The sequence below is a fragment of the Podarcis pityusensis genome (assembly GCF_964106645.2).
Source record: "Podarcis pityusensis genome assembly, chromosome: 12".
Classification (NCBI taxonomy): domain Eukaryota; kingdom Metazoa; phylum Chordata; class Lepidosauria; order Squamata; family Lacertidae; genus Podarcis; species Podarcis pityusensis.
In genome coordinates, this window is record NC_138037.1 from 42,788,487 (window position 1) to 42,811,664 (window position 23,178).

Below are 23,178 nucleotides of genomic sequence, written 5' to 3' on the forward strand. Positions count from 1 at the left end.
GAGACGCTCCTTCAGGTATCCTGGACTGAGGTTCAGCATCCTGTCATCTGCAAGCAGGACCTAAATGCTTTTCAAATATTTCCTCCTTGAAATATACTCAGAGTCGCAAAGTGATTTCATGCTCTTTATTCAGCTCATAGTGGTGAGGAGGAATGAATAAATGTCCCCTCACAGTATCTGCTTTATATACATTATTTACACAATGGGCTGCACATGATTGGCTAATTCTGGAATTCTACTGTAAGCCAATCAGGTTGTGGATTCACTTCTATCTGGAGCAGGATTGGGTGGTTCCTGCCAACCAATCATACTGCTGCATTGTTCTAGGACCAATCAGACTGCTGCATTCTGAATCCTATTGTTCTAGGACCAATCAGACTGCTGCCTTTTGGATCCTATTGTTCTAGGACCAATCAGACTGCTACAGTTTGGATCCTATTCAACTCAGTACATAACACCCCTCCCCTCTAAGTTCCAGTCCTGCCCGGGAGGTCGCATTCATAGTCCTCAAGGTATGCCGGCGGCCTACGTGTGCGTTGTGGCCTGGGGTGTTCCCTGGTCCGGGCTCCGGGTTCTGGCTCGTGTTCCAAGGATGCTGGCTGTGATGCGGCTGTTTGGTCTGGTGCAACCGGCTCGCTCAGTCGTGGTTCTGGTTCCGGTGTCCTTTCGGCCTCACGGGTCCTCTCTGTATTTACTGATTCTGCCTCTCCTGCTGGCCCCTCCTGCTCTATGGGCCTCACTGCCCCGCTGTTCCCTTGGGACTCCTCTGACCTGTCCTCCTCCTGGTTTTCTCCCGGGAATCGTCGCCGTATCTGGTCGCAGTGGCGGCGCCAGCATTGCCCCCCATCCGTTAGCACCTCGTACGACACGGGGCCAGTGACCCTGGTGATTGTGGCGGGTACCCATGCTGGGCCTGCCCCAAAATTCTTTGCGTACACTGGGTCCTGGGCCTCGAAGGTCCGGGGGTTCCTGCCTTCCCCCACCACTACCTCATCCTGAGCTCTATCGGGGTGAAGGCGGTCCAATCTGATTGCAAGGCGCCGACCCATTAGTAGTTCAGCGGGGCTCCGGCCAGTCGTTGAGCTGGGGGTGCTGTGCTGTGCTAGAAGGAATGTGGCAAGGCGGTACTCCCAGTCCCCTTGCGTCATGCGGCGAAGGGTGTCCTTGGTGGTCCGCACCATGCGTTCTGCTTGGCCATTGGTGGCAGGGTGGAACGGCGCCGAACGGATGTGGCGGATGGCGTTCTGCGCTGTGAAGGTTTGGAATTCTCCTGACGTAAATGCAGTCCCGTTGTCTGAGACGAGAGTGTCAGGGAGCCCGTGGGTTGCAAACAGCCTGCGTAGTACCCGGATGGCTGCGGACGTGGAAGTGGACGGTACCAGTGCGACTTCCAGCCATTTGGTGTAGGAGTCCACCACTATGAAGAATGTTTTCCCCTGAAAGGGGCCAGCGAAATCCACATGCAGGCGTGACCATGGTGCTCGGGCGGACTCCCAGGACTGGACTGGGGCCCTTGGGGGATCTGGGCGGGATTCTTGGCAGGCCTGGCAGTGTTTGACCCAGGCCTCTATCTCTCCATCGATCCCCGGCCACCACACATAACTCCTGGCAAGGGCCTTCATTCTTACTACCCCTGGATGTGTCTCGTGTAGGGCTGTGAGGACCCTTTTGCAGAGGGGCTGGGGAACAACGACTCTGCTTCCCCATAACAGGCACCCCTTGTGGGCCGACAGTTCATGTTTGCGGGTTGTGTAGCCGGCAAATTCTGGCCCGGGGCTGCTGCTGGGCCATCCCCTCCACACCCAGTCCAGGACCCGGGAGATGACCCTATCTTTCTTGGAATGGTGTGCAACTTCTTGTGCCTGAATGGGGCGGTCGGGAAGCAGCTCCAGGCTCATAACCTCTTGTGCAGGTGCTGGGTCAGGGCCTGTTTCCGGTAGTGGTAGCCTGCTGAGGGCGTCCGCATGGCCCATCGCCTTCCCAGGTCGGTGAATCAGTGCATACTGGTAGCTGGCAAGGAAAATTGACCACCTGAGGACGCGAGGAGACAGCACTTGGGGGGTCTGCTTTTCGGGGGCAAACAAGCCAAGCAACGGCTTGTGGTCAGTCACCACGGTGAAGGGCCGCCCGTACAAGAAATCATGGAATTTTTTTACTCCCTTTACGATTGCCAGACCCTCCTTGTCGATTTGCGAGTAGTTCCGCTCGGTTGTGTTGAGTGTCTGGGAAAAGTACGCCACCGGTACCTCTCTTCCATCCGGGAGTTGGTGCCCCAGGACAGCTCCAATGCCATAGGGTGAGGCGTCGCATGCTAGCACCACCGGCAGCCTCTCGTCGAAGTGTGCCAAGACCGAGTTTGAGACAAGCAAGTCCTTGACTGCCTGGAATGCGGCCTCCTGGCGCTGGCCCCACACCCAAGGGGCCCGCTTGTCCAGGAGTCTGTGTAGGGGCTCCGCTACCGCCGCCTTGTGGGGAAGGAAGGAATGGTAAAAGTTCAATAGTCCCAAGAAGGCCTGAAGTTCAGTCTTGCTCTTGGGCGCTGGGGCATCACAAATGGCCCGTACCTTGTCCCCAGTCGGGTGGACCCCTTCTGCGTCCACCATAAATCCCAGAAAGTCCACCTGAGGCACTCCTAGTAGACATTTTTCCCGCTTCACCTTGAGACCCGCCGTCTGGAAACGGTGCAGAACGGTGCGGAGGCGGTCCTCAAACTCCTCTGGTGTGGGGCCGGCAATCAACACATCATCGAAGAAGGGGGTGACGCCAGGAATCCCTTTAAGGAGAGAGTCCATTATATTCTGGAATATGCCTGGTGCCACGCTGACACCGAATTGCAGCCGCTTTACCCTGAACGCTCCTCTGTGCGTCACAATCGTCTGTGCCTCTGCTGTGGCCTCATCTACTGGCAGCTGTTGATATGCTTGGGCCAAGTCCAGCTTGCCAAAAATTTTCGACCCAGCCAGGGTGGCAAGGACATGGCTGACCACTGGCACTGGGTATGCGTGGGCCGTGAGGGCCTTGTTTATGGTACATTTGTAGTCTGCGCAGATGCGGACCGAACCATTAGGCTTGACGGGTGTGACGATTGGGGTTTCCCAGGGAGCATTAGGCACCGGCTCCAGCACTCCTTGCTCTACGAGTCGGTCCAATTCCTCGTCTATACGGGGTTTCAAGGCGAACGGGACCCGGCGGGCCTTGAGCCTGACCGGTCGTACTGCGGGGTCAAGCTGTAGCGCAATGGGGGGGCCCGTATACTGTCCCAATTTCCCATCGAAAACCCCTGGAAATTCCTTGCATATGGCGTCCACGTCCACTTGTAAGCTAGTGTGGTTCACCCCGGTGACAGCTAGTCCCAGTGGTCCAAACCATGCCAATCCCAGTAAGCTAATGTAGGGGCCCTTGACCACAAGCAAGTCCAGTTGCCGCGTCCGCCCTCGGTATTGCACCCTGAAGGTCCCCACCCCCATTGTGGGGACCTTACGTTTCTGGAAGTCCCGGAGGGTGAATGGGGCCGGCCTGAGTTTGGGACCCCCAGTGGGACACAGTTTCCTTAAGGTCCTTGCCGAGATTATGGATAGAGTTGAACCCGTGTCAAGCTCCATGCGGCATGGGGCCCCCTCTATCTGTACCTCTACATAAATTTTCTCTACGTTGGGGTGGGGCAACTGGTATACCTGGAAGTCCGTGAGCTCCGTCGAGTTGCCTTGGTGCGTTGGGCCCCGGGACCTGGGGCTCTTGGATTGGTCATCTGATGCCTGGTGTCGGGTGGGCCGAGCCCGACACACCCGGGCGATGTGTCCCGATTTTCTGCACTGCCTGCACTCTGCGTTGCGGAAACGGCAGGTCCTCCTCTCGTGACTCTCCCCGCAGCTTGCGCAGTTCCCTCCTTCTCGTCGAGGCAGCTGTGGTCTGTGCGCTGCTTGAGTGCGCTGCTGTACTCGGTGCACCTCCTCCCTGTCGGATCCTGAGTCGTCGGTGAGGTCTTCATGGTGGACCCTCGGTTGGGATGGCAGGCTCGGCCGTGCCTCTTGGGTCGACCTCTCGGCAGCTTCTGTTGCCAGGGCCTCCTCCAGAGCGACCTGGAACGTTAGGTCCTTCTTAGCGTAGAGGCGTCGTTGCAGCTTCTCATCCTTCAGGCCACCGACGAGGCGGTCACGAAGCATGTTCTCCAGCTCTGAGAAGTTGCAGAACCGGGCGGCTTGGCGGAGAGAGGTCACAAACCCAGTTATGGTTTCCCCAGGGGCTTGCCGCTTTGCGTAGAAGGCATTTCGACGAGCCACCACTGAGGGCTGTGGCGAAAAGTGCCCCTTCAGCTGTTCCATTATTGTTTTGTATGGAACAGTAGCGACGTCTTCAGGCGCAAGGAGAGCCCGGGCGATTTCAAACGTCTCCTCTCCGCAGACGCTGAAGAATATCGCCCTCTTCTTGGCGTCTTCTTCGTCGGTGACCCCTTTGGCTTCTAGGAGGAAGGTGAAACGGGAGGCGTACGCTTCCCAGTCTCCAGATGCTGGGTTGAATGGCGAGAAGCTGCTGTTGGCTGCCATTCTGAGTTCCTTGTGCCCCGGAGCTGAAGCCTGGATACACGGTGCGAGGCAGCGGTGCGGCAGTTGGCGGTGCTGCGGTGCTGTGTGTGGCAGTCAGCTCAGCGGGATCCCATCCTCGTCGCCAGTGAAATATACTCAGAGTCGCAAAGTGATTTCATGCTCTTTATTCAGCTCATAGTGGTGAGGAGGAATGAATAAATGTCCCCTCACAGTATCTGCTTTATATACATTATTTACACAATGGGCTGCACATGATTGGCTAATTCTGGAATTCTACTGTAAGCCAATCAGGTTGTGGATTCACTTCTATCTGGAGCAGGATTGGGTGGTTCCTGCCAACCAATCATACTGCTGCATTGTTCTAGGACCAATCAGACTGCTGCATTCTGAATCCTATTGTTCTAGGACCAATCAGACTGCTGCCTTTTGGATCCTATTGTTCTAGGACCAATCAGACTGCTACAGTTTGGATCCTATTCAACTCAGTACATAACACTCCTCCTCCTCCTCATTATTATTATTAAAGCAAAAGAACGAGAAAAATGTGAACTTGCAATTCTCAAAAAGCTAAGCTCCAGATTTACATGGAAGATGTGTTTAGAGGAGTAAGGTTAAAGGATCTCTATTCACATGTTCAACATATTGGAAGGGAATTGTTGCAGGCTTACTTCTGTGTAAGTTCTGCAGTGAGAAGTTCACCCACAGTGGATTTTAGCACCGTGCTTCAAAAAAGCCGCCGCCGCCAATCCATTGTTTATCCAGTAACCGCTACACATTTTGAAAGTCACATCTCACATTCTTATGACTTTGCACGCAGAGAAATCTTCCAATAGAGCCATATTACTAGAAATCAAAGCCTTGCCTTGGTGGGTATCAATTTCCATATACATTTGAGCAGGCAGTCCTGCTCTGGTAATAAATGTTATGTTTAAAAATATAACTGCAGTTGAGGTGGAAATACGAAACACTTTTTTTTCTTTTTCTTTTTTTGAAAATTCAGAAATTGCCTTTAGGCAACCTCATTCCCAATGACCTCAGAAACCTACCCTTGTAAAATATGCAGGAGTTGCTTGATACCTCCCCAAATACGAATTTCCACACTGGTATCAGGATCTTCGCAAACCTGGACTAGAATCCAGACTACACTCCACAGAAGCTTTAAGTGATCTGAGTGGAGCAAACTGAGCAGGATGGGGACGCCTTCGTACAACTTAACTTGCTCTTTGACGTGAGATTCTACACAGAGAAGGCGGAGCAACTCGGCTGTCAGCCTGCAAGGAAACCAAGAAATCATCATCATGTAAACAGGTAAAACTCAAGTCTGCCTGTTAAATTATCCAGATAATTGAATAGCCCTGCATTTATCCATTGTGACACAATAAAGTTACAAAAAGTGCCCCCTAGGTTGCTAGAAACAATACAGTGGTACCTCGGGTTAAGATGACGTGACGTCATTTTGAGCGCCTGCGCATGCGCGAGTGGCAAAACCCGGAATTAACGCGCTCCATTACTTCCGGGTCACCGTGGAGCGTAATCTGAAAACGCTCAGCCTGAAGTATATTCAACCCGAGGTATGACTGTAAAGGGAAGGTTTTTTTAAAAAAATGTTTAATGTTTTATTATGTTTTCATATATGTTGGAATCCACCCAGAGTGGCTGCAGAAACCCAGTCAGATGAGCAGAGTATAAGTAATAAAATTATTATTATGGAGTAGGACATCCCTGTTTTTATCGGTGAAATGTTGGGGAGGATACAGTTATGCAACCCCTGAGCCAAGGAGATAAGTAACTATACAACCTTTATAAGACATCTGAAGGCAACCCTGTATAGGGTAGTTTTTTTAATGCTTTGTGTTTTTTATGTGTTGGAATCTGCCCAGAGTGGCTGGGGCAACCCAGTCAGCTGGGTGGGGTATAATTATCATTATCATCCCCATCCCCATCCCCATTACTGATGATGATGATGATGAAATGAGACATCCCTATTTACAGTACACTGGAGAAATGTTGGAGGATATGGGTGTTGCACCTTTAGGCGCCAGGCAAAAATGTTCCTTTTTAACCAGGCCTTTGGATGACCTGATGGACATCCTATACCCTTTTAAAATGTAGCTCTTTTTTGGGGGGGTGATACTGGGTTATTGTTTTTATTTTGATCTTATATATTGTGATCTTTTCTGTGAACCGCCCTGAAACCTCCGGGTATAGGGCGGTATATAAATTCAATCAATCAAACAAACAAACAAATAATGTGTAGTGTGTGAGAGCAGGGAGATTGGGTTAGCAATGCCCAAATTTACCTTGTCCAAAATAATTCAGCCCCTGAAAAGGGTTAGCCATACCTGGCCATGGTGTATTAAATCTTAGGGTGCTTTTACATGCAAGGTGCAACTGATCTTTCTCTCATGCTATTTTTGGGACCCTTTATTAATTGTTCTTGTGATGGGACGATGAGCTGCTTGTGTGTAAAATCCTAGTCCCTCAGAGTTTGGTCAAGTTTGCAAACCTCTGTCTGTAACGGAGCCCCTTAAACATGGCTCCGTCAGTCGCTGGCAGATTCCGACAGTGGTTGCTTTCGGAATCGCTTCCAACATAAAAGCTCCTTAACGGAAACACGTCTTCTGGACTCTCTGCGTGACAGTTTCCGGCGAGGAGTGGGTGTCCCTACAGGAGGTCCTGAAACCTCCCCACTGTTTTCGCTGGAAGTGTCTCTGAGCCATCCCTCCAGCTCCCTTTCCCTCAGCTCAGCTCCTCTCCCCCTACTGGTTCCCTCTTCAGCTGCTGAGTCTCTCCCAACCTGTGTGAGCCCTTTCACTTCCCTTCCTTCCGATGGCAGTTCCCTGACATCCACCTCCCCTCCAGGGCCCCCTTCATCCCCTCTCGCCCCCTCCTCTACGGGCGGTGAGGAGGCAAAACCCCGGAATGAACTTCCTTCATCTTCCGATGTCCCGAACACTTCTCTCCACCTGTTGCGGTTCCTGGTCTCGAAGTACTCCTCCTCCTCAGAGTCCATCTCCCCTTCCCCTTCCGATTCCGAGAATCCTTCCAACTCCTCCTCCTCATCGGTGGTCCCAAAGTATTCCCTCCGGAACCTCTCCACAGGCTGAGGTTTCCTTGGGAACCTTTGATGGAACGTTTCTATCAATACCTCGTCATTGATATCTTCTGCCATTACCCAAGTGTTTTCTGACTCCGGTTCTCCTTCCCACGCTACCAAATACTCCACCTGATCCCCCTTCCATCTGGCGTCGAGGATTTCTGCCACATGGCTGCTGCATTCCCTTTCTTCTATGACCGGTCCCCGAGTGGCCATCCCTTCTCGTCCCCCCTCATACGGTGACAGTAACGACCTGTGAAATACTGGGTGCAGTTTCATGTGGTTGGGTAACCGGAGCCTGAAAGCCACTGGGTTGACCTGTTGAATGACCTCAAAGGGACCCAATCTCCTGGGTCTTAATTTCTTACAACCTCCTTTGAACGGCAACCCTTGGGTTGACAGCCACACCCTATCTCCCACCCTTATGGTTTCACCTTCCCTTCGGTTCTTGTCTGCCTGCCTCTTGTATTCTTCCTTCGCCCTTTCTAAGTTGAGTTGGAGCTGACGATGGATTGCTTCCATTTCTTCTACAAAATGCTCGGCTGCCGGGACACCCCATCTCTCCCCTTCTCCCCCTGGGAAAGCCCTGGGATGACACCCATAATTAGCCAAGAAGGGGCTCATCCCTGTGGACACATTCTCGGCATTGTTGTAGGCAAATTCCGCCAGCGCCAACTTTTCTACCCAGTCATTCTCTCTGTCATTGACATAACACCTCAGGTATTGCTGGAGGACCCCGTTTGCTCTTTCCGCCTGCCCGTTGGTTTCAGGGTGCCGGGCAGTCGAAAAGTTGACCTCCACCTGCAGTAAGCTCATGAGCTTCCTCCAGAACCTGGAAGTAAATTGTTTTCCTCGGTCTGAGACCACCCTCAATGGCACCCCGTGCAACCTAAAAATGTGTTCTACAAATAACTTCGCTGTCTCTTCCGCCGTGACTGCATGCGAGCAGGCTACAAAGTGGCACATCTTTGTTAGTAGGTCTACCACCACCATGATGGCTGTTTTCCCCTTGGACTTCGGCAGATCAGTCATAAAATCTATCGACACTGCCTCCCAAGGTCGTTCTGGGGTTGGTAAGGGTTCTAATAGCCCCGCCGGTGCCCGCCTCTCCCCTTTGGCTCGCTGGCATTGCTCACACCCTCTTACATACTCCCGTACATCTTCCCTCACCTTAGGCCACCAAAATTCCCTGGTGACCAACCACATGGTTTTGTGTTGTCCAAAATGCCCCGCCGTGGGGCTGTCGTGCAACTGCTTGAGTACCCTCCCCCTTAAGTCTCCTTCAGGGATATACAGTGCCCCTTTGTAATACAAAGCTCCATTTCTTTCCTCGAAACCCCCTGGTTCCTCTCCCTCACCCCTAAGACCTCTGAGCTTATTCTGGGCGTATTCATCATTCTCTGTTTCCTCTACCAGTTCTCTTTGTCCCACCAATGCCGCCCCACACACCCAGCGGTCCTCTGGAATGACATGTCTCTCTTCGGGTGCTCCCTCCCCCTCCAAATATTCAGGTTTGCGTGAGAGAGCGTCCGCCCTAATGTTCTCTGGGCCTGGCACGTAACAAATCTCAAAGTTAAATTTGGAGAACTCCTGGGCCCATCTCACTTGCCGTTGGTTGAGCACTCGTGCCGTCCTCCAATACTCTAGGTTCTTGTGGTCAGTGCACACTTGCACCTTATGTTGTGCGCCAATTAGCAGGTGCCTCCATCTCCGGAACGCCTCATGAATGGCTAGTAGTTCTCGGTCATACACCGTGTAGTTCCTCTCGGATTTGTTCAGCTTTCGCGAAAAAAAGGCACACGGTCTCCACTCTGACTCCTCCTTCCCTGGCTGCAGAAGCACCGCCCCAATAGCTCTGTCTGATGCGTCAGTTTCCACTCTCATCGGTTTTTGTAAATCCACATGCAGGAGTTGTTGTTCCGAGGCGAAGGCCCTTTTTAGTTCCTCAAATGCTCGCTCCGCCTCCTCAGTCCAAACGAACTTCTTCTTACTGCTGAGACAGTCCGTAATGGGCGCCGTCAGGTGGGCAAAGTTTCGGATGAACTTACGATAGAAGTTCCCAAATCCTAGGAACCTCTGCACATCCTTCCTTGTTTTGGGTGTTTTCCATTCCAGCACCGCCTGGACCTTGCCGGGATCCATGGCCAATCCCTTGTCTGACAGGCGATACCCCAGGAATTCCACCTCCTTGGTATGAAACTGACACTTCTCCAGTTTCACCCACAGCTGGTTGGCTTGCAGCCTGCTCAACACTTCTCTGACGTCTCTCACATGCTGCTCCTCATTCTCAGAATACACCAACACGTCGTCTAAGAAGGCCACACAATTCTTGTAAAGCAAAGGCCCCAGGACGTGGTTCATAAACGATTGAAAGCACGCGGAGCCTCCTTGTAGGCCGAAGGGCATAACTAAATATTCAAATGCCCCCAAAGGGGTGAACATGGTGGTTTTCCATTCATCCCCCTTCCTTATTCGTATCAGGTTGTACGCCCCCCTTAGGTCCAGTTTAGTAAAAATCTTTCCCTTCCTGACCCTTGTCAAAATGTCGTCAATCCTGGGCATAGGGAAAGCCACTGGTTCTGACACTGCATTTAAGGCCCTGAAGTCACACACAAGCCTCGGCTTGTTCGTGTTTTTTTTATCCACAAAAAACACTGGGCTGCCCCCCACCGCCCTGGACTCTCTGATGAACCCTCTCTTCAGGTTCTTGTCAATGAACTCTCTTAGCTCCTGCATCTCTCTGTCTGACATGGCGTACAGCTTGCCTACAGGGAGCTGTGCCCCAGGGAGTAAATTGATTTGACAGTCAAAGGGTCTATGCGGGGGTAGTTGGTCAGCTTCCCTTTCGCTGAAGACGTCGCGGAGATCTGCGTATTGTCGTGGTACCTTCACGTTCTCCGTTACTTCAGTCCCTGCTAGGGTGGCTTGGGCCCCTGCCAAACCCTTTCCCTCTTTGCAGTGTTCTAAGCAATGTGCTGAACCAAAAGAAACCACTCTCTGATGCCAGCCCACCAGCGGATCATGTAACGCTAGCCAGCTCATCCCCAATATAATGGGAGCTCCTCCCAAGGTGGCCACATTAAACGCTATCAGTTCGGTGTGCCTTGCCACCTTCATTATCATTGGGACGGTCTGCAAGCTGACTTCTCCTCCCAACAGCTCCCTGCCATCGATCGTGGTCACCTGCAGGGGGTTGCTTAAAGGGATCGTCTGTATCTGGTGTTCAGCTGCAAACTCTTTGCTCATGAAATTGCAGGAGCTGCCTGAGTCCAACAGCGCCTTTATCTTTAGAGGGTGTCCGTTTGGCAGCTCTAGCGCCACTTCTATCACTAGGGCGGGTTTAGGAGGTTCTGGCGTGGGCACTTTCACTGCTCTTTGGCCTGGCTGCTGTGCCCCGACGGTGGCAGCCAGGCGTTGGCTTTTACTTGCTTCGGTATTTCTTCCTCTCTTCCCTCCACAGCTCCTACCATCCCTTGCCATTCCTTCCTCTGGGGGCAGACTCTGGCAAAGTGACCTGGCTGTTGGCAGAGATAGCATTTCCGGGCGCCTTTTCCCTCCTTCTTTCCCCCCTCACTGGGCTTTGAAACTGCGCGCGCGCGCGCTGTTCCGATTTCCATCGGCTCTGCCGGCGGGAAAGTTGGCTCTGGAATGTCTGGAATGCGGAACTCCTTCCAACGTTCCCCCTTCCCTTCCCGCCTCTCCAATGCTCTCGCCTCCTGGCGCGCTCCTATGGTCAGCGCTGATTTGGTCAGCTGGTCCATAGACTCCGCCCTGGGCGCCCGGGAAAGTTCGTCTTTCACAGCCGAAGAAAGCCCTTCTTCAAAGAGCATTTGAATGGGTTCCGCCGATAGATCCCACCCCAATTTATGGATCAACATGGTGAACTCAGTCCAGTACTCACGGACAGATCGGCTCCCCTGTTTGCAAGCCATTAACTGTCTGCGGACCACTCCCTGTTCAATATCGCTGGAAAACATCAGATCCATGGCGCGAAAGAACTTCATCGTGTCCTTTAGGACGTCACTATTCGCTGCCATCAGGGGTCTAACCCAGTCTCTCGCCCCCTTTTCAAGATGCCCAATCACGAAAGCCACTCGTGATTCCTCGTCAGGGAATTCATCAAACTGCAGATTGAGGGCATATTGCATCTCTGTCCGAAAGCCATGATAGTCTTTGGGCTCCCCCCCAAACTTCTGCACCAATCCTGGTACCTTTCTGACGAGCTGGGTGTCTTTCCCCTTTTTGTCTGCATCCTGAGCCCTCCTCTCCTCAAGCCTCGCCGTCTGCAGCGCTAGCTGGACCTCCAACACCCGGTACCTTTCTTCCAGGCTTGGACCCGCTCCAGCTCCTGCTTCTCCGGTTCCGGCTGGGTTGCTCATGATGCCTTCTCCTGCACAAGCTGCTCACGAAGACTGTCGGAATGCTGTGATGGGACGATGAGCTGCTTGTGTGTAAAATCCTAGTCCCTCAGAGTTTGGTCAAGTTTGCAAACCTCTGTCTGTAACGGAGCCCCTTAAACATGGCTCCGTCAGTCGCTGGCAGATTCCGACAGTGGTTGCTTTCGGAATCGCTTCCAACATAAAAGCTCCTTAACGGAAACACGTCTTCTGGACTCTCTGCGTGACAGTTTCCGGCGAGGAGTGGGTGTCCCTACAGGAGGTCCTGAAACCTCCCCACTGTTTTCGCTGGAAGTGTCTCTGAGCCATCCCTCCAGCTCCCTTTCCCTCAGCTCAGCTCCTCTCCCCCTACTGGTTCCCTCTTCAGCTGCTGAGTCTCTCCCAACCTGTGTGAGCCCTTTCACTTCCCTTCCTTCCGATGGCAGTTCCCTGACAGTTCTTTTCTTGGGGGGGGAGGCATTTGTAATACAAATGAGCTTTCTAAGCCGACCAAAGTGAGCTTGAGCGAGATATGGGAATTCACCCAAAGAATGCAAAAGCCTGGGATCATTAAGCATGGAGAAGCATCACTCCAATCAACCTTTGCATTGCTTCAGTTTCAGAATTACTATCCCTCTCTACCGAGAAAACTGTCTTCCTAAAAAATGCCATATTTGGAAATCTCATATTTTCTACTTTACAAGTAAAAAGCATGTGGTTGGAGAAACAGAATGGTTAGCATGAGCTAAGTGACTGGAAACCCTGTACAGAAAAAGATGGGCTGAAATTAATTCAGCATCCTACCTTTTAGAAAGCAAGTCATATTCATGCAATATCACCAGCAAATTCTCCACAACATTGAGCTCGCTTATTTTCTCTCGGCATCCGGGACTAAAATGGAAAATGAGGAACGTGTTATTTTTTTCAGTTGCAGTGTGATAGCATATCATTCATTTCTATGAATGGACATTTCCTGCCGTATGAGAATTAACCCTATGTATAGAATTTGAACCTTGCCATCATTTAAACGAATGCAAGTCTCAGTTATAAACATAAAAACATAATACTAATAAGAATAAGAATCTGCATGCAATCAACCCTCAAAATCTAGCCCAAAGAAAACAAGTCTCACACTGTTTCCCGAGATGGCAGGGTTGGCATTTGGAAAAGAAATATGTTATATAATTCTTGTCTAGCTACTCTAGTCATGGTCCTGCCATTCAAACCCAGTGCATCTGGTGGTATTGTTAAAAGTGGGCTCTCAGCCACTCCTAGGGCTCAGGTTTTAAAATGTTAACACCTCCAACCATGAACTGTGCTCCAAGGGTAAAAGAAATCCAATACACATTCCGGAGAATTGAGATAATGGCGCCCCTTTTATTACATCAGCATCCAATTCCAGGTAACTGTAACAACCAATTAATGCTGCTGGAAAGATTTTGCATCCCATTGCAATCTAGCACCAACTTCTATAGACGGTTTGCATTCTCTCCTTTACACCCATGATCTACAAATCTGACATCAAAAATCACACAATAACAAATGTGTGATCTGAAGCAGCATACATGGTTTACAGAACGGAAAGCAAAAGTGTAAACACAGCTGATATTAGGAGGAGGGGGAACTCAGACCCAGAGTCCATATACAGTCCCTCCAGATCACGGGTCAGCAAGGTTTACCTCACCTGGGCTGGTTCACTCCTGTGGAGATCCCTCTGTGGGCTGGATTGCGCACACACCCGCAATTTCCAGTGTCTGCGTAGACACAATTTCCGGCATCTGCATCTGTGCAGACGTGATTTTCGTCGTCTGCGCGTGCACAGACACTATTTCCAGCACCGCGGAAGTGAGTCCCCGCGCCACGCCAGTTTAGCGCAGCATGCGGGGACTCACCAAGTGGGCAGCTCGGTTCAGGGGCAGCTCCTGGGCCGATTAAACGACCCCCGTGGGCTGCTTGTGGCCTGTGGACCTTGGGTTGCCAACCCCTGCTCCAGACCTCTCTGTTCAGCCCTCAGGACAATGCCCAGGGCACACACACCTAGACAGTGCCAGATTTATGTATAAGCTAAACAAGCTATAGCTGAGGGCCCCACTCTCTTGAGGGCCCCAAAAAAACTTAAAGGGGAAAAAACTGGATGTACATTTCCAAAATATAAGATAAAAAAACAAATAAAATAAAACCTACATACAGCAACAGAGTTTTGTGTTGTACAGGCTTCTATGATGTAAGGAATGGGCCCCGCCTGCTAGCCTGCTCCCTAAAATATTACTTGTTTTCTTGTTTCTATATACAGGGTGCCTACATTCTCCATGGACTAGTTGCATGGCAACATGTGCAAATGGCTTTAGATACCTATTAGGTCCATAAATTACCATATAGCATATATTCAACACAAAAATAGCGACAAATTGTTGTTGACAAAGGACAGCTGGACATATAAAGGGCCCCATTACCTTCAGTAGCTTAGGGCCACATCAAACCTAAATCTGGCCCTGCTCCCAGATCATTCCCCTCACAGGCCTTGCTCTGCCTTCTGTGCTAGCAATTTTATCGAAGTGGAATACATCCTTGAACTGTGATAAATCACTTTTGCTCGCATGGATAATGAGTAGCGCGTGCCTGGCCATACTCACTGCTGGTTGCCGGGCCATCCCCACTTTGCCCACACCCACTACTGATACGTAGTCCCTAGAAAGTTGTCCATGATAGAATGTGGTCTTCAGGCTTAAAAGAAAGCCCCCCACATCTGACCTACAACTTAATGTTTGCAAGATAAGGGGAATAAAGCTTGACTGTCAATATTTTGCTCTTGTTGAACTTGAATGATCCATTCCCCCCACCCCACCCAAAAAGAAAAAAAGCTGAGGTAAAATGCAAGGGACAAATCCAAGCACACTAGACTGAAGCTTACCTTTCTGCCAAGCTAGTGAGGGCAAGCAATGCACCTAGCAGGACGTTGTTCTCTCTAGCTCCAAGTAAGTTGATCAGAGTCTGCAAAAATAATTGTTAGACAATTATAAGACAGGCAAAATGCCTGTTTAGCTGTAATAACAAACACTACTTCAAGGAAAAGATGCAGTTTACTTATCACATTTTTTAGATTGTAAGCCTGAGGGACTCTTGATTTGAAAGCTGCTCTGGGCACTGGCGGAGGAAGAGGGGTGCGATCCTGGTGGGGTGCCATCGCGGTTTCTCCCCCTGCCCGCGCTGGGCGCCACACCCCCAGGATGTGCGCCACTCCCCTGCGGGTGGAGCGCCAGCCCCATCCCCGCCTGCTCTCCGCAACTGGCTCTGGGAGCCTTTTTTGGCCAAAGAGCAGGGCCAAAATCCTTTACGTAAATAAATAATAAACCGCTTCTGGTTATCTTTGCCTATCAGGAATAAGTACTGATCTCTTCTCAGTATGCCAACAAAAGTAAAATGTCAACATGATTTGGGTTTACATTTGTAAATGCCAAGGTTGGTTGTCTGGTGATTTAGGAGCCAGGGTCTAGAGTCAGAAAAGGGATGGATAGGAGCCAACAATTTGAATCTGCATTCTGATAAGGCACTCTCTTGGTCAACCAGCCACCGTTGACAATTTAAAATTGCATAGCAACAATAAGAAGGGATTTTGTGCCATTTTAAGGACACAAAACAGCCATTAGAATCCCTGATGACGTAGAAGTGATTGTCCACTTACTTTATGTGCTCCACTGGCTGTTACCCATTCTCTTTGATCTTTATCAGCGGAAAGTTTTTGAAAAATATCTGCAAAGAGAATTAAACAGAAAAGTTTTATCACAGGATGGGGAGGCAGAGGGGGTGGAAGAGGACAGCTTCTAAAAAGCAACTTTCCTTCAAAAGTTAATAGATTCTGCTTCATGATTAAAAAATTACACAGCAAAATAAGTGGAGATGCCTTGAAATTAAAGAACTGCAATCGTATCAAAATAAGAGCCAGTTTTTAGATCTGCTTATTTGTTGTTACTTCCTGTTTGACTGCAACAGCTTAGCACTACATTTGTAGAACATTTTGACAAGCATTTATTTCATATACACATCCTCACTTCAACCTAGAAGAAATATAATCAGAAGAGAAGAGATATAACCACAGGAGAGATATAATCGATATATAACCAGCACTTACATGTCATGTTGACCAATTTGTCTATATTATGATGCTCTTCTCCATAGCAAAGGTAGTCATTTGCTACTGTTTCCATATACTGTAGGTGGGGGTAAAAACATTGTAAAATTGTTAGTGGAAAGTTACATGGATCTAAATTAAAAAGCAAAGTGCATCCATGAGACCAGCAGATGGCAAACTTGTACCACGATTCACTGCAGGCAGTTATCACAAAAAATAAACACACTATTCTAGAAATAGAACAAAGTTACTACAAGAGGGCTTTTTCATGCAAGAAGCTGTAGGTTCCAGCTATGGTTTCTTGGATATATGTTTGTTAACTGGGAAAGGGCTGCAGCTTGGTGGCTGGGCCCACACTCTACGTAGAAAAGATCCTAAGTCTCATTCCTGACGCTCTCAGGTATGGCTGCGAAAATACACTTCTGTGCAGCATTGGAGAGTTGCTGCTCTCAGTGAAGGCCACGGGTGGGGTATCTGTAGTCCTCAAAAAGCTGCTGGACTCTTACTCCCATTAACCACATTTAGTATGGCCAGTGGAGCGTGTCGTTTGCAGTCCAGCAACATCTCTGCAAAATAGAAAACGTTTCAAGACACCTCTTTTGAATTTGGTCTACACATTAAAAAAAAAAAACAACAACCTGAGCTGCTATCTGTTTGTTTGCTTTTTAAAGTAGTGCTTTGTGGGAGTTTTTCAGATGTTGCTTTTATTATTTTCTCCTTTTTGTGTGTGTGTAATAATTTTTATTAGTTTTCAATTACAATAACCCAATAAAAGCTTCTTTGTCACAATACCAAATTATAATACAATTAACAATGCCAATTGTCCAGATGCCAAATATTATTATATTATATTATATTATATTATATTATATTATTGGGCTAGAAATGATGATTTGCTTATTTACTTTAACTTTGCAGTCCAAAAACTTATAAATTCCAATTACACACCATTCAGAACAACAAACCCTCATACTGCAGCTGCAATTTTAACAACTTCCATTTGCATTAACACATCAAATAATGCTTTTTTAATTTTTGACCTGTGGTAAACTGCCTTGGTGATTTACAGAAAGGCGCTCTGTGTGTGTGTGTGTGTGTGTGTGTGTGTGTGTGTGTAACACACCTGCAGAGCCACAGGTTCCCTGCCGCTGATGTGGACAATATTTAACCTGATGGGCCAAAAGCCTGACTCAATATAAGGAAACCACCATGAACATGCAGGCTGGGGATGGCTCCCAAGTTCTTCTACAGCAGCCAGCATCACCCCCAAAGCTACACATCCTATTATGGTCCATAAAGAAAAAGCTCCTGCTAGAAGCTACTTCATGTGGCTTTGCCAAGGCATAAGCACATGGTAGCAGCAGTAGTCACTGCCCCAATTCTGAGGAGTTAATCCCGCTCCTGGTATGATCAGTAGCTTCCTCTCAGCCTACGTACATTAGAACTGCAGGTAGCTGTATTGTTCCATTAAAAGAAGTCCAAAAATAATCGTAGGCAATGCTTTCTTTCAATGGGACCAACCAAAACATCACAAAAGTAGTGAGCAAGCTTTCGTATTCAACAGAACTCTTCTTCAGGCTGGATGTGGGATATGATGCATAAATAAAGGGGCACAGGGGTGTCATTCACTCAAAACATGCTCACTATTTCTGACTGGTCCTGGTAAAGATAGTATCCTGAGGTTTCTTATGTACATTGCACTGTTATTAATGTGAGAAGAGAGAGAGAGGGAGAGATGTCCATTTTTAAAAGGCATTTATTTAGCGAAACCCACAAACACCACTGTGCTGACCGGACCCTACTCAAAATGAAATACTTCATTAGTTGTGTGCACTTTCTCATTCTGGCCAGAAGAAGTCCAATTTGACAAGCCAGATGGCCCCGCTGAGCAGATTAATTCTGATCTCTCACCGAGGCATACGCCCTTTTCACGGAAGCCAGCCAATTCAGAGTCTAATCAAATTATACAGGACGGTCACTTCTGCAATTCAGTCAAGCTGCAACCAACATTGCCTTATGGTCCCTTGGAAATGGAAATGTGTGTGTTTAGTGTTTATCACATGTGTTTAGTGTTTATAGTTTCACCTTCCAAGAGGGAAAGCCGTTTTGCAATAACTTCTATCCTTACCTTTGGCAAACTTAAGTAAACAGGCAACAAAACACCATGAAAGGCAGAGATGGTTACCTGTGCTAAAGCGTCGATCCCACCCAGGTTGTGGAGTGCCTCCTATACAAGAGGGGAGGAAAAAGCAAAGCCAGGACAGTATGTCAAACTTCCAGAAGATTCCTAGCAGCCTCCTCCCAACCAGCTACCAATGTTAAATTCAAAGTCCCCTGGATTCAGCATGGCAGAATGTATGCTTAGGATTGCAGTGTCTCAGTAAGTCAACTAGCAGGTAAAAAAGGTAAAGGTAAAGGACCCCTGGATGGTTAAGTCCAGTCAAAGGTGACTCTGGGGTTGCAGCGCTCATCTCGCTTTCAGGCCGAGGGAGCTGGCGTTTGTCCACAGACAGCTTTCTGGGTCATGTGGCCAGCAGGACTAAACTGCTTCTGGCGCAACAGGACACCATGACAGAAACTAGAGCGCATGGAAATGCTGTTTACCTTCCTGCCAGAGTGGTACCTATTTATCTACTTGCACTGCCGTGCTTTTGAATTGCTAGGTAGGCAGGCACTGGGACAGAGCAATGGGAGCTCACTCTGTCGCGGGGATTCAAACCACTGACCTTCTGATCGGCTCAGTGGTTTAGGCCACAGCGCCACCCGCGTCCCAACTAGCAGCTCAAAGCCGGACATGCAAGTTTATAAAGGGCCCCTCCAGACGCCCTTTTTATTGCTCATTCTTGATGATGTGTGATCTGTGTATTGGGACAGTTATACAGAATTCCACTTTCAATACTGTTTGCACCTGAAAAGGTTTTGGGGCAGACAGACCACTTCCTCTCCAATCAGTGCATGTCCTGTCACTTCTTGCTGATATTCTGCAACATTTTAGGCCACAAATGTTGCGGTTTATTTTCTGTCCTGTTTTTGTTGCAAGAGTGCCCCCTCCAGATGGCGATAATGCAATAATACTAGGGGAGCACCGCAGAACAGCTAAAAAGGTGGGATGATTTGTGGGCGGTCCAGTACAAATCCATCATTAATGCACTATAACTGCACGTTGCAGGATACACCCACACAAAACACAAAACCCAGTCTGGAGGAGCTCTAAGATAGGGAGTTGCTAACTATATTTGGCAAATGTTGTTTGCAAAGTTGCTAGTACAGCATCAGCTGACCAAGCCTACTAAATGAATGCTGTACTAATATCTAAGCATCATGTTCCTATTTTATGTTTCAAGAAGGTGACCATGGGCAAACTAACCTGATAGCACTGGTCTCTCATTAATAATCTTATGCAAATTAAAACTCTCAGAAAGTGGATAGATGATGCTCGGTTAGCCCACTCCCTGCAACAAATAGGCAAAAAGAATACATTAATAAGTTGGTCCAATTAAGCTACGTCAGCAAGCAAACACAAGATTGAAAATCTAAATGAAGGTTCTATATTCAGCCAACTGGCAAGCAAGACATTGCATTTTATTTTTATTAGTCATCTGAACCTCAACTATTTCAGTTTGAATCTAGCACACCTAATTTGTTTCCGATGCTAATCTTTAGACTACAGTGCAGCTCCAAGAATTTCAACAGAGGGTGTGTATTTAAGTGCCTTCCCAGTTTCAACGTCAACACTTTGAAATTACGAGCCAATGTAAGCTGAAAGTAAAAGCAGACTGTATACAAACTTGCCACTTGTATTTGTATATATATTTTTAATTCAGATTATTTTCCAGTAATACCAGATGAACTAATAAACTACTTTATCATTTTCTACAGATGAATATCAATATGGATGAATGGATACATATCTAAACACATACAATTTGTGTATATATCCAGCTCTCTCACTCACCGCCTCCCCCCCTTGCCGAAACAGTTATGGTTGATTAGCACAGCAGGTCCGTTCCATGCTGGGAATAAAGCCAAAGGCTAAAAATAATATGATAAAAATAAAGGCTGTGCTGCAATGGATGCACGTAGACTCCCAAGAACTGGGTTATTTAGAGGAATCTCTGCGGACCAAAAAAACCACCATGTCCAGCGGATCTTTTCCACATTCCCATCAGTTGCCTCTTGGCCAATAACGAGGCTCCAGATTGATTTCTGACACTTGGAGAAAAGTGCTGATTTAAAATCAGTTAATGATAAAACAGAAAAAAAGCCATAGCCCAGTGTCAGAGCATCTCTTTTGCATGTGGAAGGTAAGAGGTTCAGCATCCCTACTATTCATAGTATCAAATTATAAATTTGGACACGTAAAGCATATTCAATAAACACACGAGACATAACCGGCTGTGTTCTTAGATAAATAAGGTATACTATTCATAGTATCAAATTATAAATTTCAACGGAAGTAACTCATAAAGTGGATCAGATCATTCTTTGGTCAGTTCATGCATAAGGTCCATCCGTGTAATGGTGTCTATTCCATCTGTCTGTTTGTAAAGTCCAAAAAATCCACATGAAAGGTTGTTACAGTTCTACAAAATCCTTAATAGTAGCTGCTATTATGCCATAAGATCCACTGTCCTGAAATATCACATATGAGCCTTAAGTACTGATGAAGCCAGGACGGCGAAACAAGGCCAATATTCCGAAAATCCTTGTCTAGACTCTGTGTAAGGATTTTGTGGAACTGTAACAACCTTTCATGTGGATTTTTTGAGTTACTTCTGTTGAAATTTATAATTTGATACTATGAATAGTATACCTTATTTATCTAAGAACACAGCCGGTTATGTCTCGTGTGTTTATTGAATCACAACGCCCATCATTCCTGGCCACTGGCCATGCTTGCTTGGACAGATAGGTTGCTGAACTACAACTCCCATGTACAGATTGGGCTACTGAATCTCCAGAGGAAATTGTACTCCATCTCCAAGGAATACTGTACAAATGGGAAACTTCCAGAAAGAGGTGAACAAAAATGATCGAGGAACTGGGGCACCCTTCCTCCTTAAGATAAAATGTTGAAATGTTCTGGGGAGCTAACTTTGGAGGGAGGCTGTGATGGAGTCTCATAAAGTTATACAAGCTGTGAAGGAAACAGGGTGTTTTTCTCACATAACTCAAAATCACCAGCAAAAGTGATTGGCAACAAATTCAGGGCAGACCAAAGAGTACTTGCACAATTATTTATGGAATTTGCAGTCACTTGATAGGGTTATGCTGCCCCCACCCCCCAACACACACACTTAGATAACTTGAAAAGCAGATTAGATCACATGGAGGACAGGTCTGTTTGCAGCCACTAGCCATAACAGCTAAATGGCCAGTTTACCTCTGAACGCCAGTTGCCTGTAGGCTTCAGTGCTGCAAAACTACTGCTTTCCTAACATGCTTCTGAACTTCCCACTATAGGAGACAGGATTCTGGACTAGACAGACCTTCTGATCCAGCAGGGCTCTTACTGTGATATGATGTTCAGGGTCAAACTCAGAACAGCAAATATGGTACATTATTGAAGCAGTGCCAAAGATACAGGAGGGGCGGTGGCTAGCCAAGTTTTCTGCCCCGAGTGAAGCCTCCAGAGGGGCGCCATTGAGGCTCCCAGCCTGAACGCAAATGCACATACGGCGCATGTGCCAAACTGGGTCTCTGCCCTGGTTATAGTAAGCCTAGTTTCGCCACTGATAGAAAGAGTGTGAGACCTCAGGCCTGAAGGCCAAATGTGGCCCTCCAAGACTCTCTATCAGGCCCTCTGACATCTCACCAGGCCCTTTCCCCATACTCAGTCTTGGCCCTGCTTTGAAAACTACCTGAGTGTTTTGACTGTGTGGAATGAACTTCAGTAATGCCTCTTGCTTCCGTGTGTGTGTGTGTGTGTGTGTGTAGAAAGACAAAGAAACCAGCATACTGACAAAGGTAAGATTTGCATTAATTGCTCTGTCCACTTTTGCCTCTGGTGTTACCACCACTGCCATGTGACCCTCAACAGATGGCTCCAAAATAAATGCGGCCCTTGGCTTTAAAAAAGGCTCCCCAACCCTAACCTACTGTGTCATGTTTGTAATGGCAGACCTTTAAAAAAAAAAAACCCTCACGCCTGAAATATACTCAGAGTCGAGTAGTAATTTCATGCTCTTTATTTCAACTCATAGGAACCGTGATTGAATTCCCCACCCCACCCTCAGGCTTTATATACATTATTTACACAATGAGTACCGTCTGATTGGTTGATTATGTTTCGCTCCTGGGGCCTGATTGGGCTGTTGCTGCACGCCAATCAGTTGTTGCATCCTAGTATCCTACCAGCCTAATAGGCTGATTAACTTCCTCCTGGGGTCTGACTGAGCTGCTCCTGCAGGCCAATCAGGTTGTTGCATTCTAGGATCCTACCTGCCTGTTGTTTTAGGATCCAAGCTTAGTACATAACAACACCTCACCCAGGGTTACTTATTTACATAAAAAAGTATCCTTTAATTCAACAGGCAGCATTCAAAGAGCTGATGAGACTCATGTAAATACTTCATGCAAGCACAGCAGAACTGGGGCTTTTCCCTTCGGCCTGATCCCCCTTCCTGCCGCTCCCTCAAGATGCCACACCACAGATTGTTTCTGAACACCATCCAGGTTTAATAAGCTTTGTGGCCCCACAGGGAGAAGTTGCCATTTAATGAAGCTTAAAGCCACTTTTGTTCACAGAACTGCTTTCATGATTATTTGACTCCGGACGTTGTATAAGATAAAGTTGTATCCAGCTAAGCCATTCTCAGAAAAGGCCCCTTGAAATCAGTGCACCTAAGTTATTCTGCTTCGTTGATTTCAATGGGTTTACTCAGAGTATGACTGAGTTACAAGCAAACCAATGAAATCAGTCTTAAGGAAGAATAAATGTAAGGTTTAATGCATTTGTATTCAATTCAAGATTTTTTTAAAAATTTAAAGCTATATCATTTCTGTAACCTGTGCAGTATGAATCTGTAGGAA

General features: G+C 47.9%; 1 protein-coding gene across 5 annotated transcripts in view; it reads right to left on the reverse strand.

The window, feature by feature from the left end:
* The window catches only part of NEK10 (NIMA related kinase 10), a 115,697-nt gene that overhangs the window by 84,265 nt on the left and 8,254 nt on the right, over positions 1-23,178 (reverse strand). For all 5 annotated transcript variants that reach the window (XR_013978025.1, XM_080974592.1, XM_080974594.1 and 2 more), the window contains exons 6-12: positions 19,514-19,598; positions 18,332-18,373; positions 16,147-16,225; positions 15,700-15,767; positions 14,929-15,008; positions 12,822-12,908; positions 5,591-5,815 (exon numbers count right to left, since the gene is read on the reverse strand). Coding sequence is in view for 4 of the 5 variants with exons in the window: in XM_080974592.1 (XP_080830718.1) it covers positions 5,591-5,815; positions 12,822-12,908; positions 14,929-15,008; positions 15,700-15,767; positions 16,147-16,225; positions 18,332-18,373; positions 19,514-19,598 (666 nt within the window). In the remaining variant the exon portion in view is untranslated. The remainder of the gene's footprint in view (positions 1-5,590; positions 5,816-12,821; positions 12,909-14,928; positions 15,009-15,699; positions 15,768-16,146; positions 16,226-18,331; positions 18,374-19,513; positions 19,599-23,178) is intronic.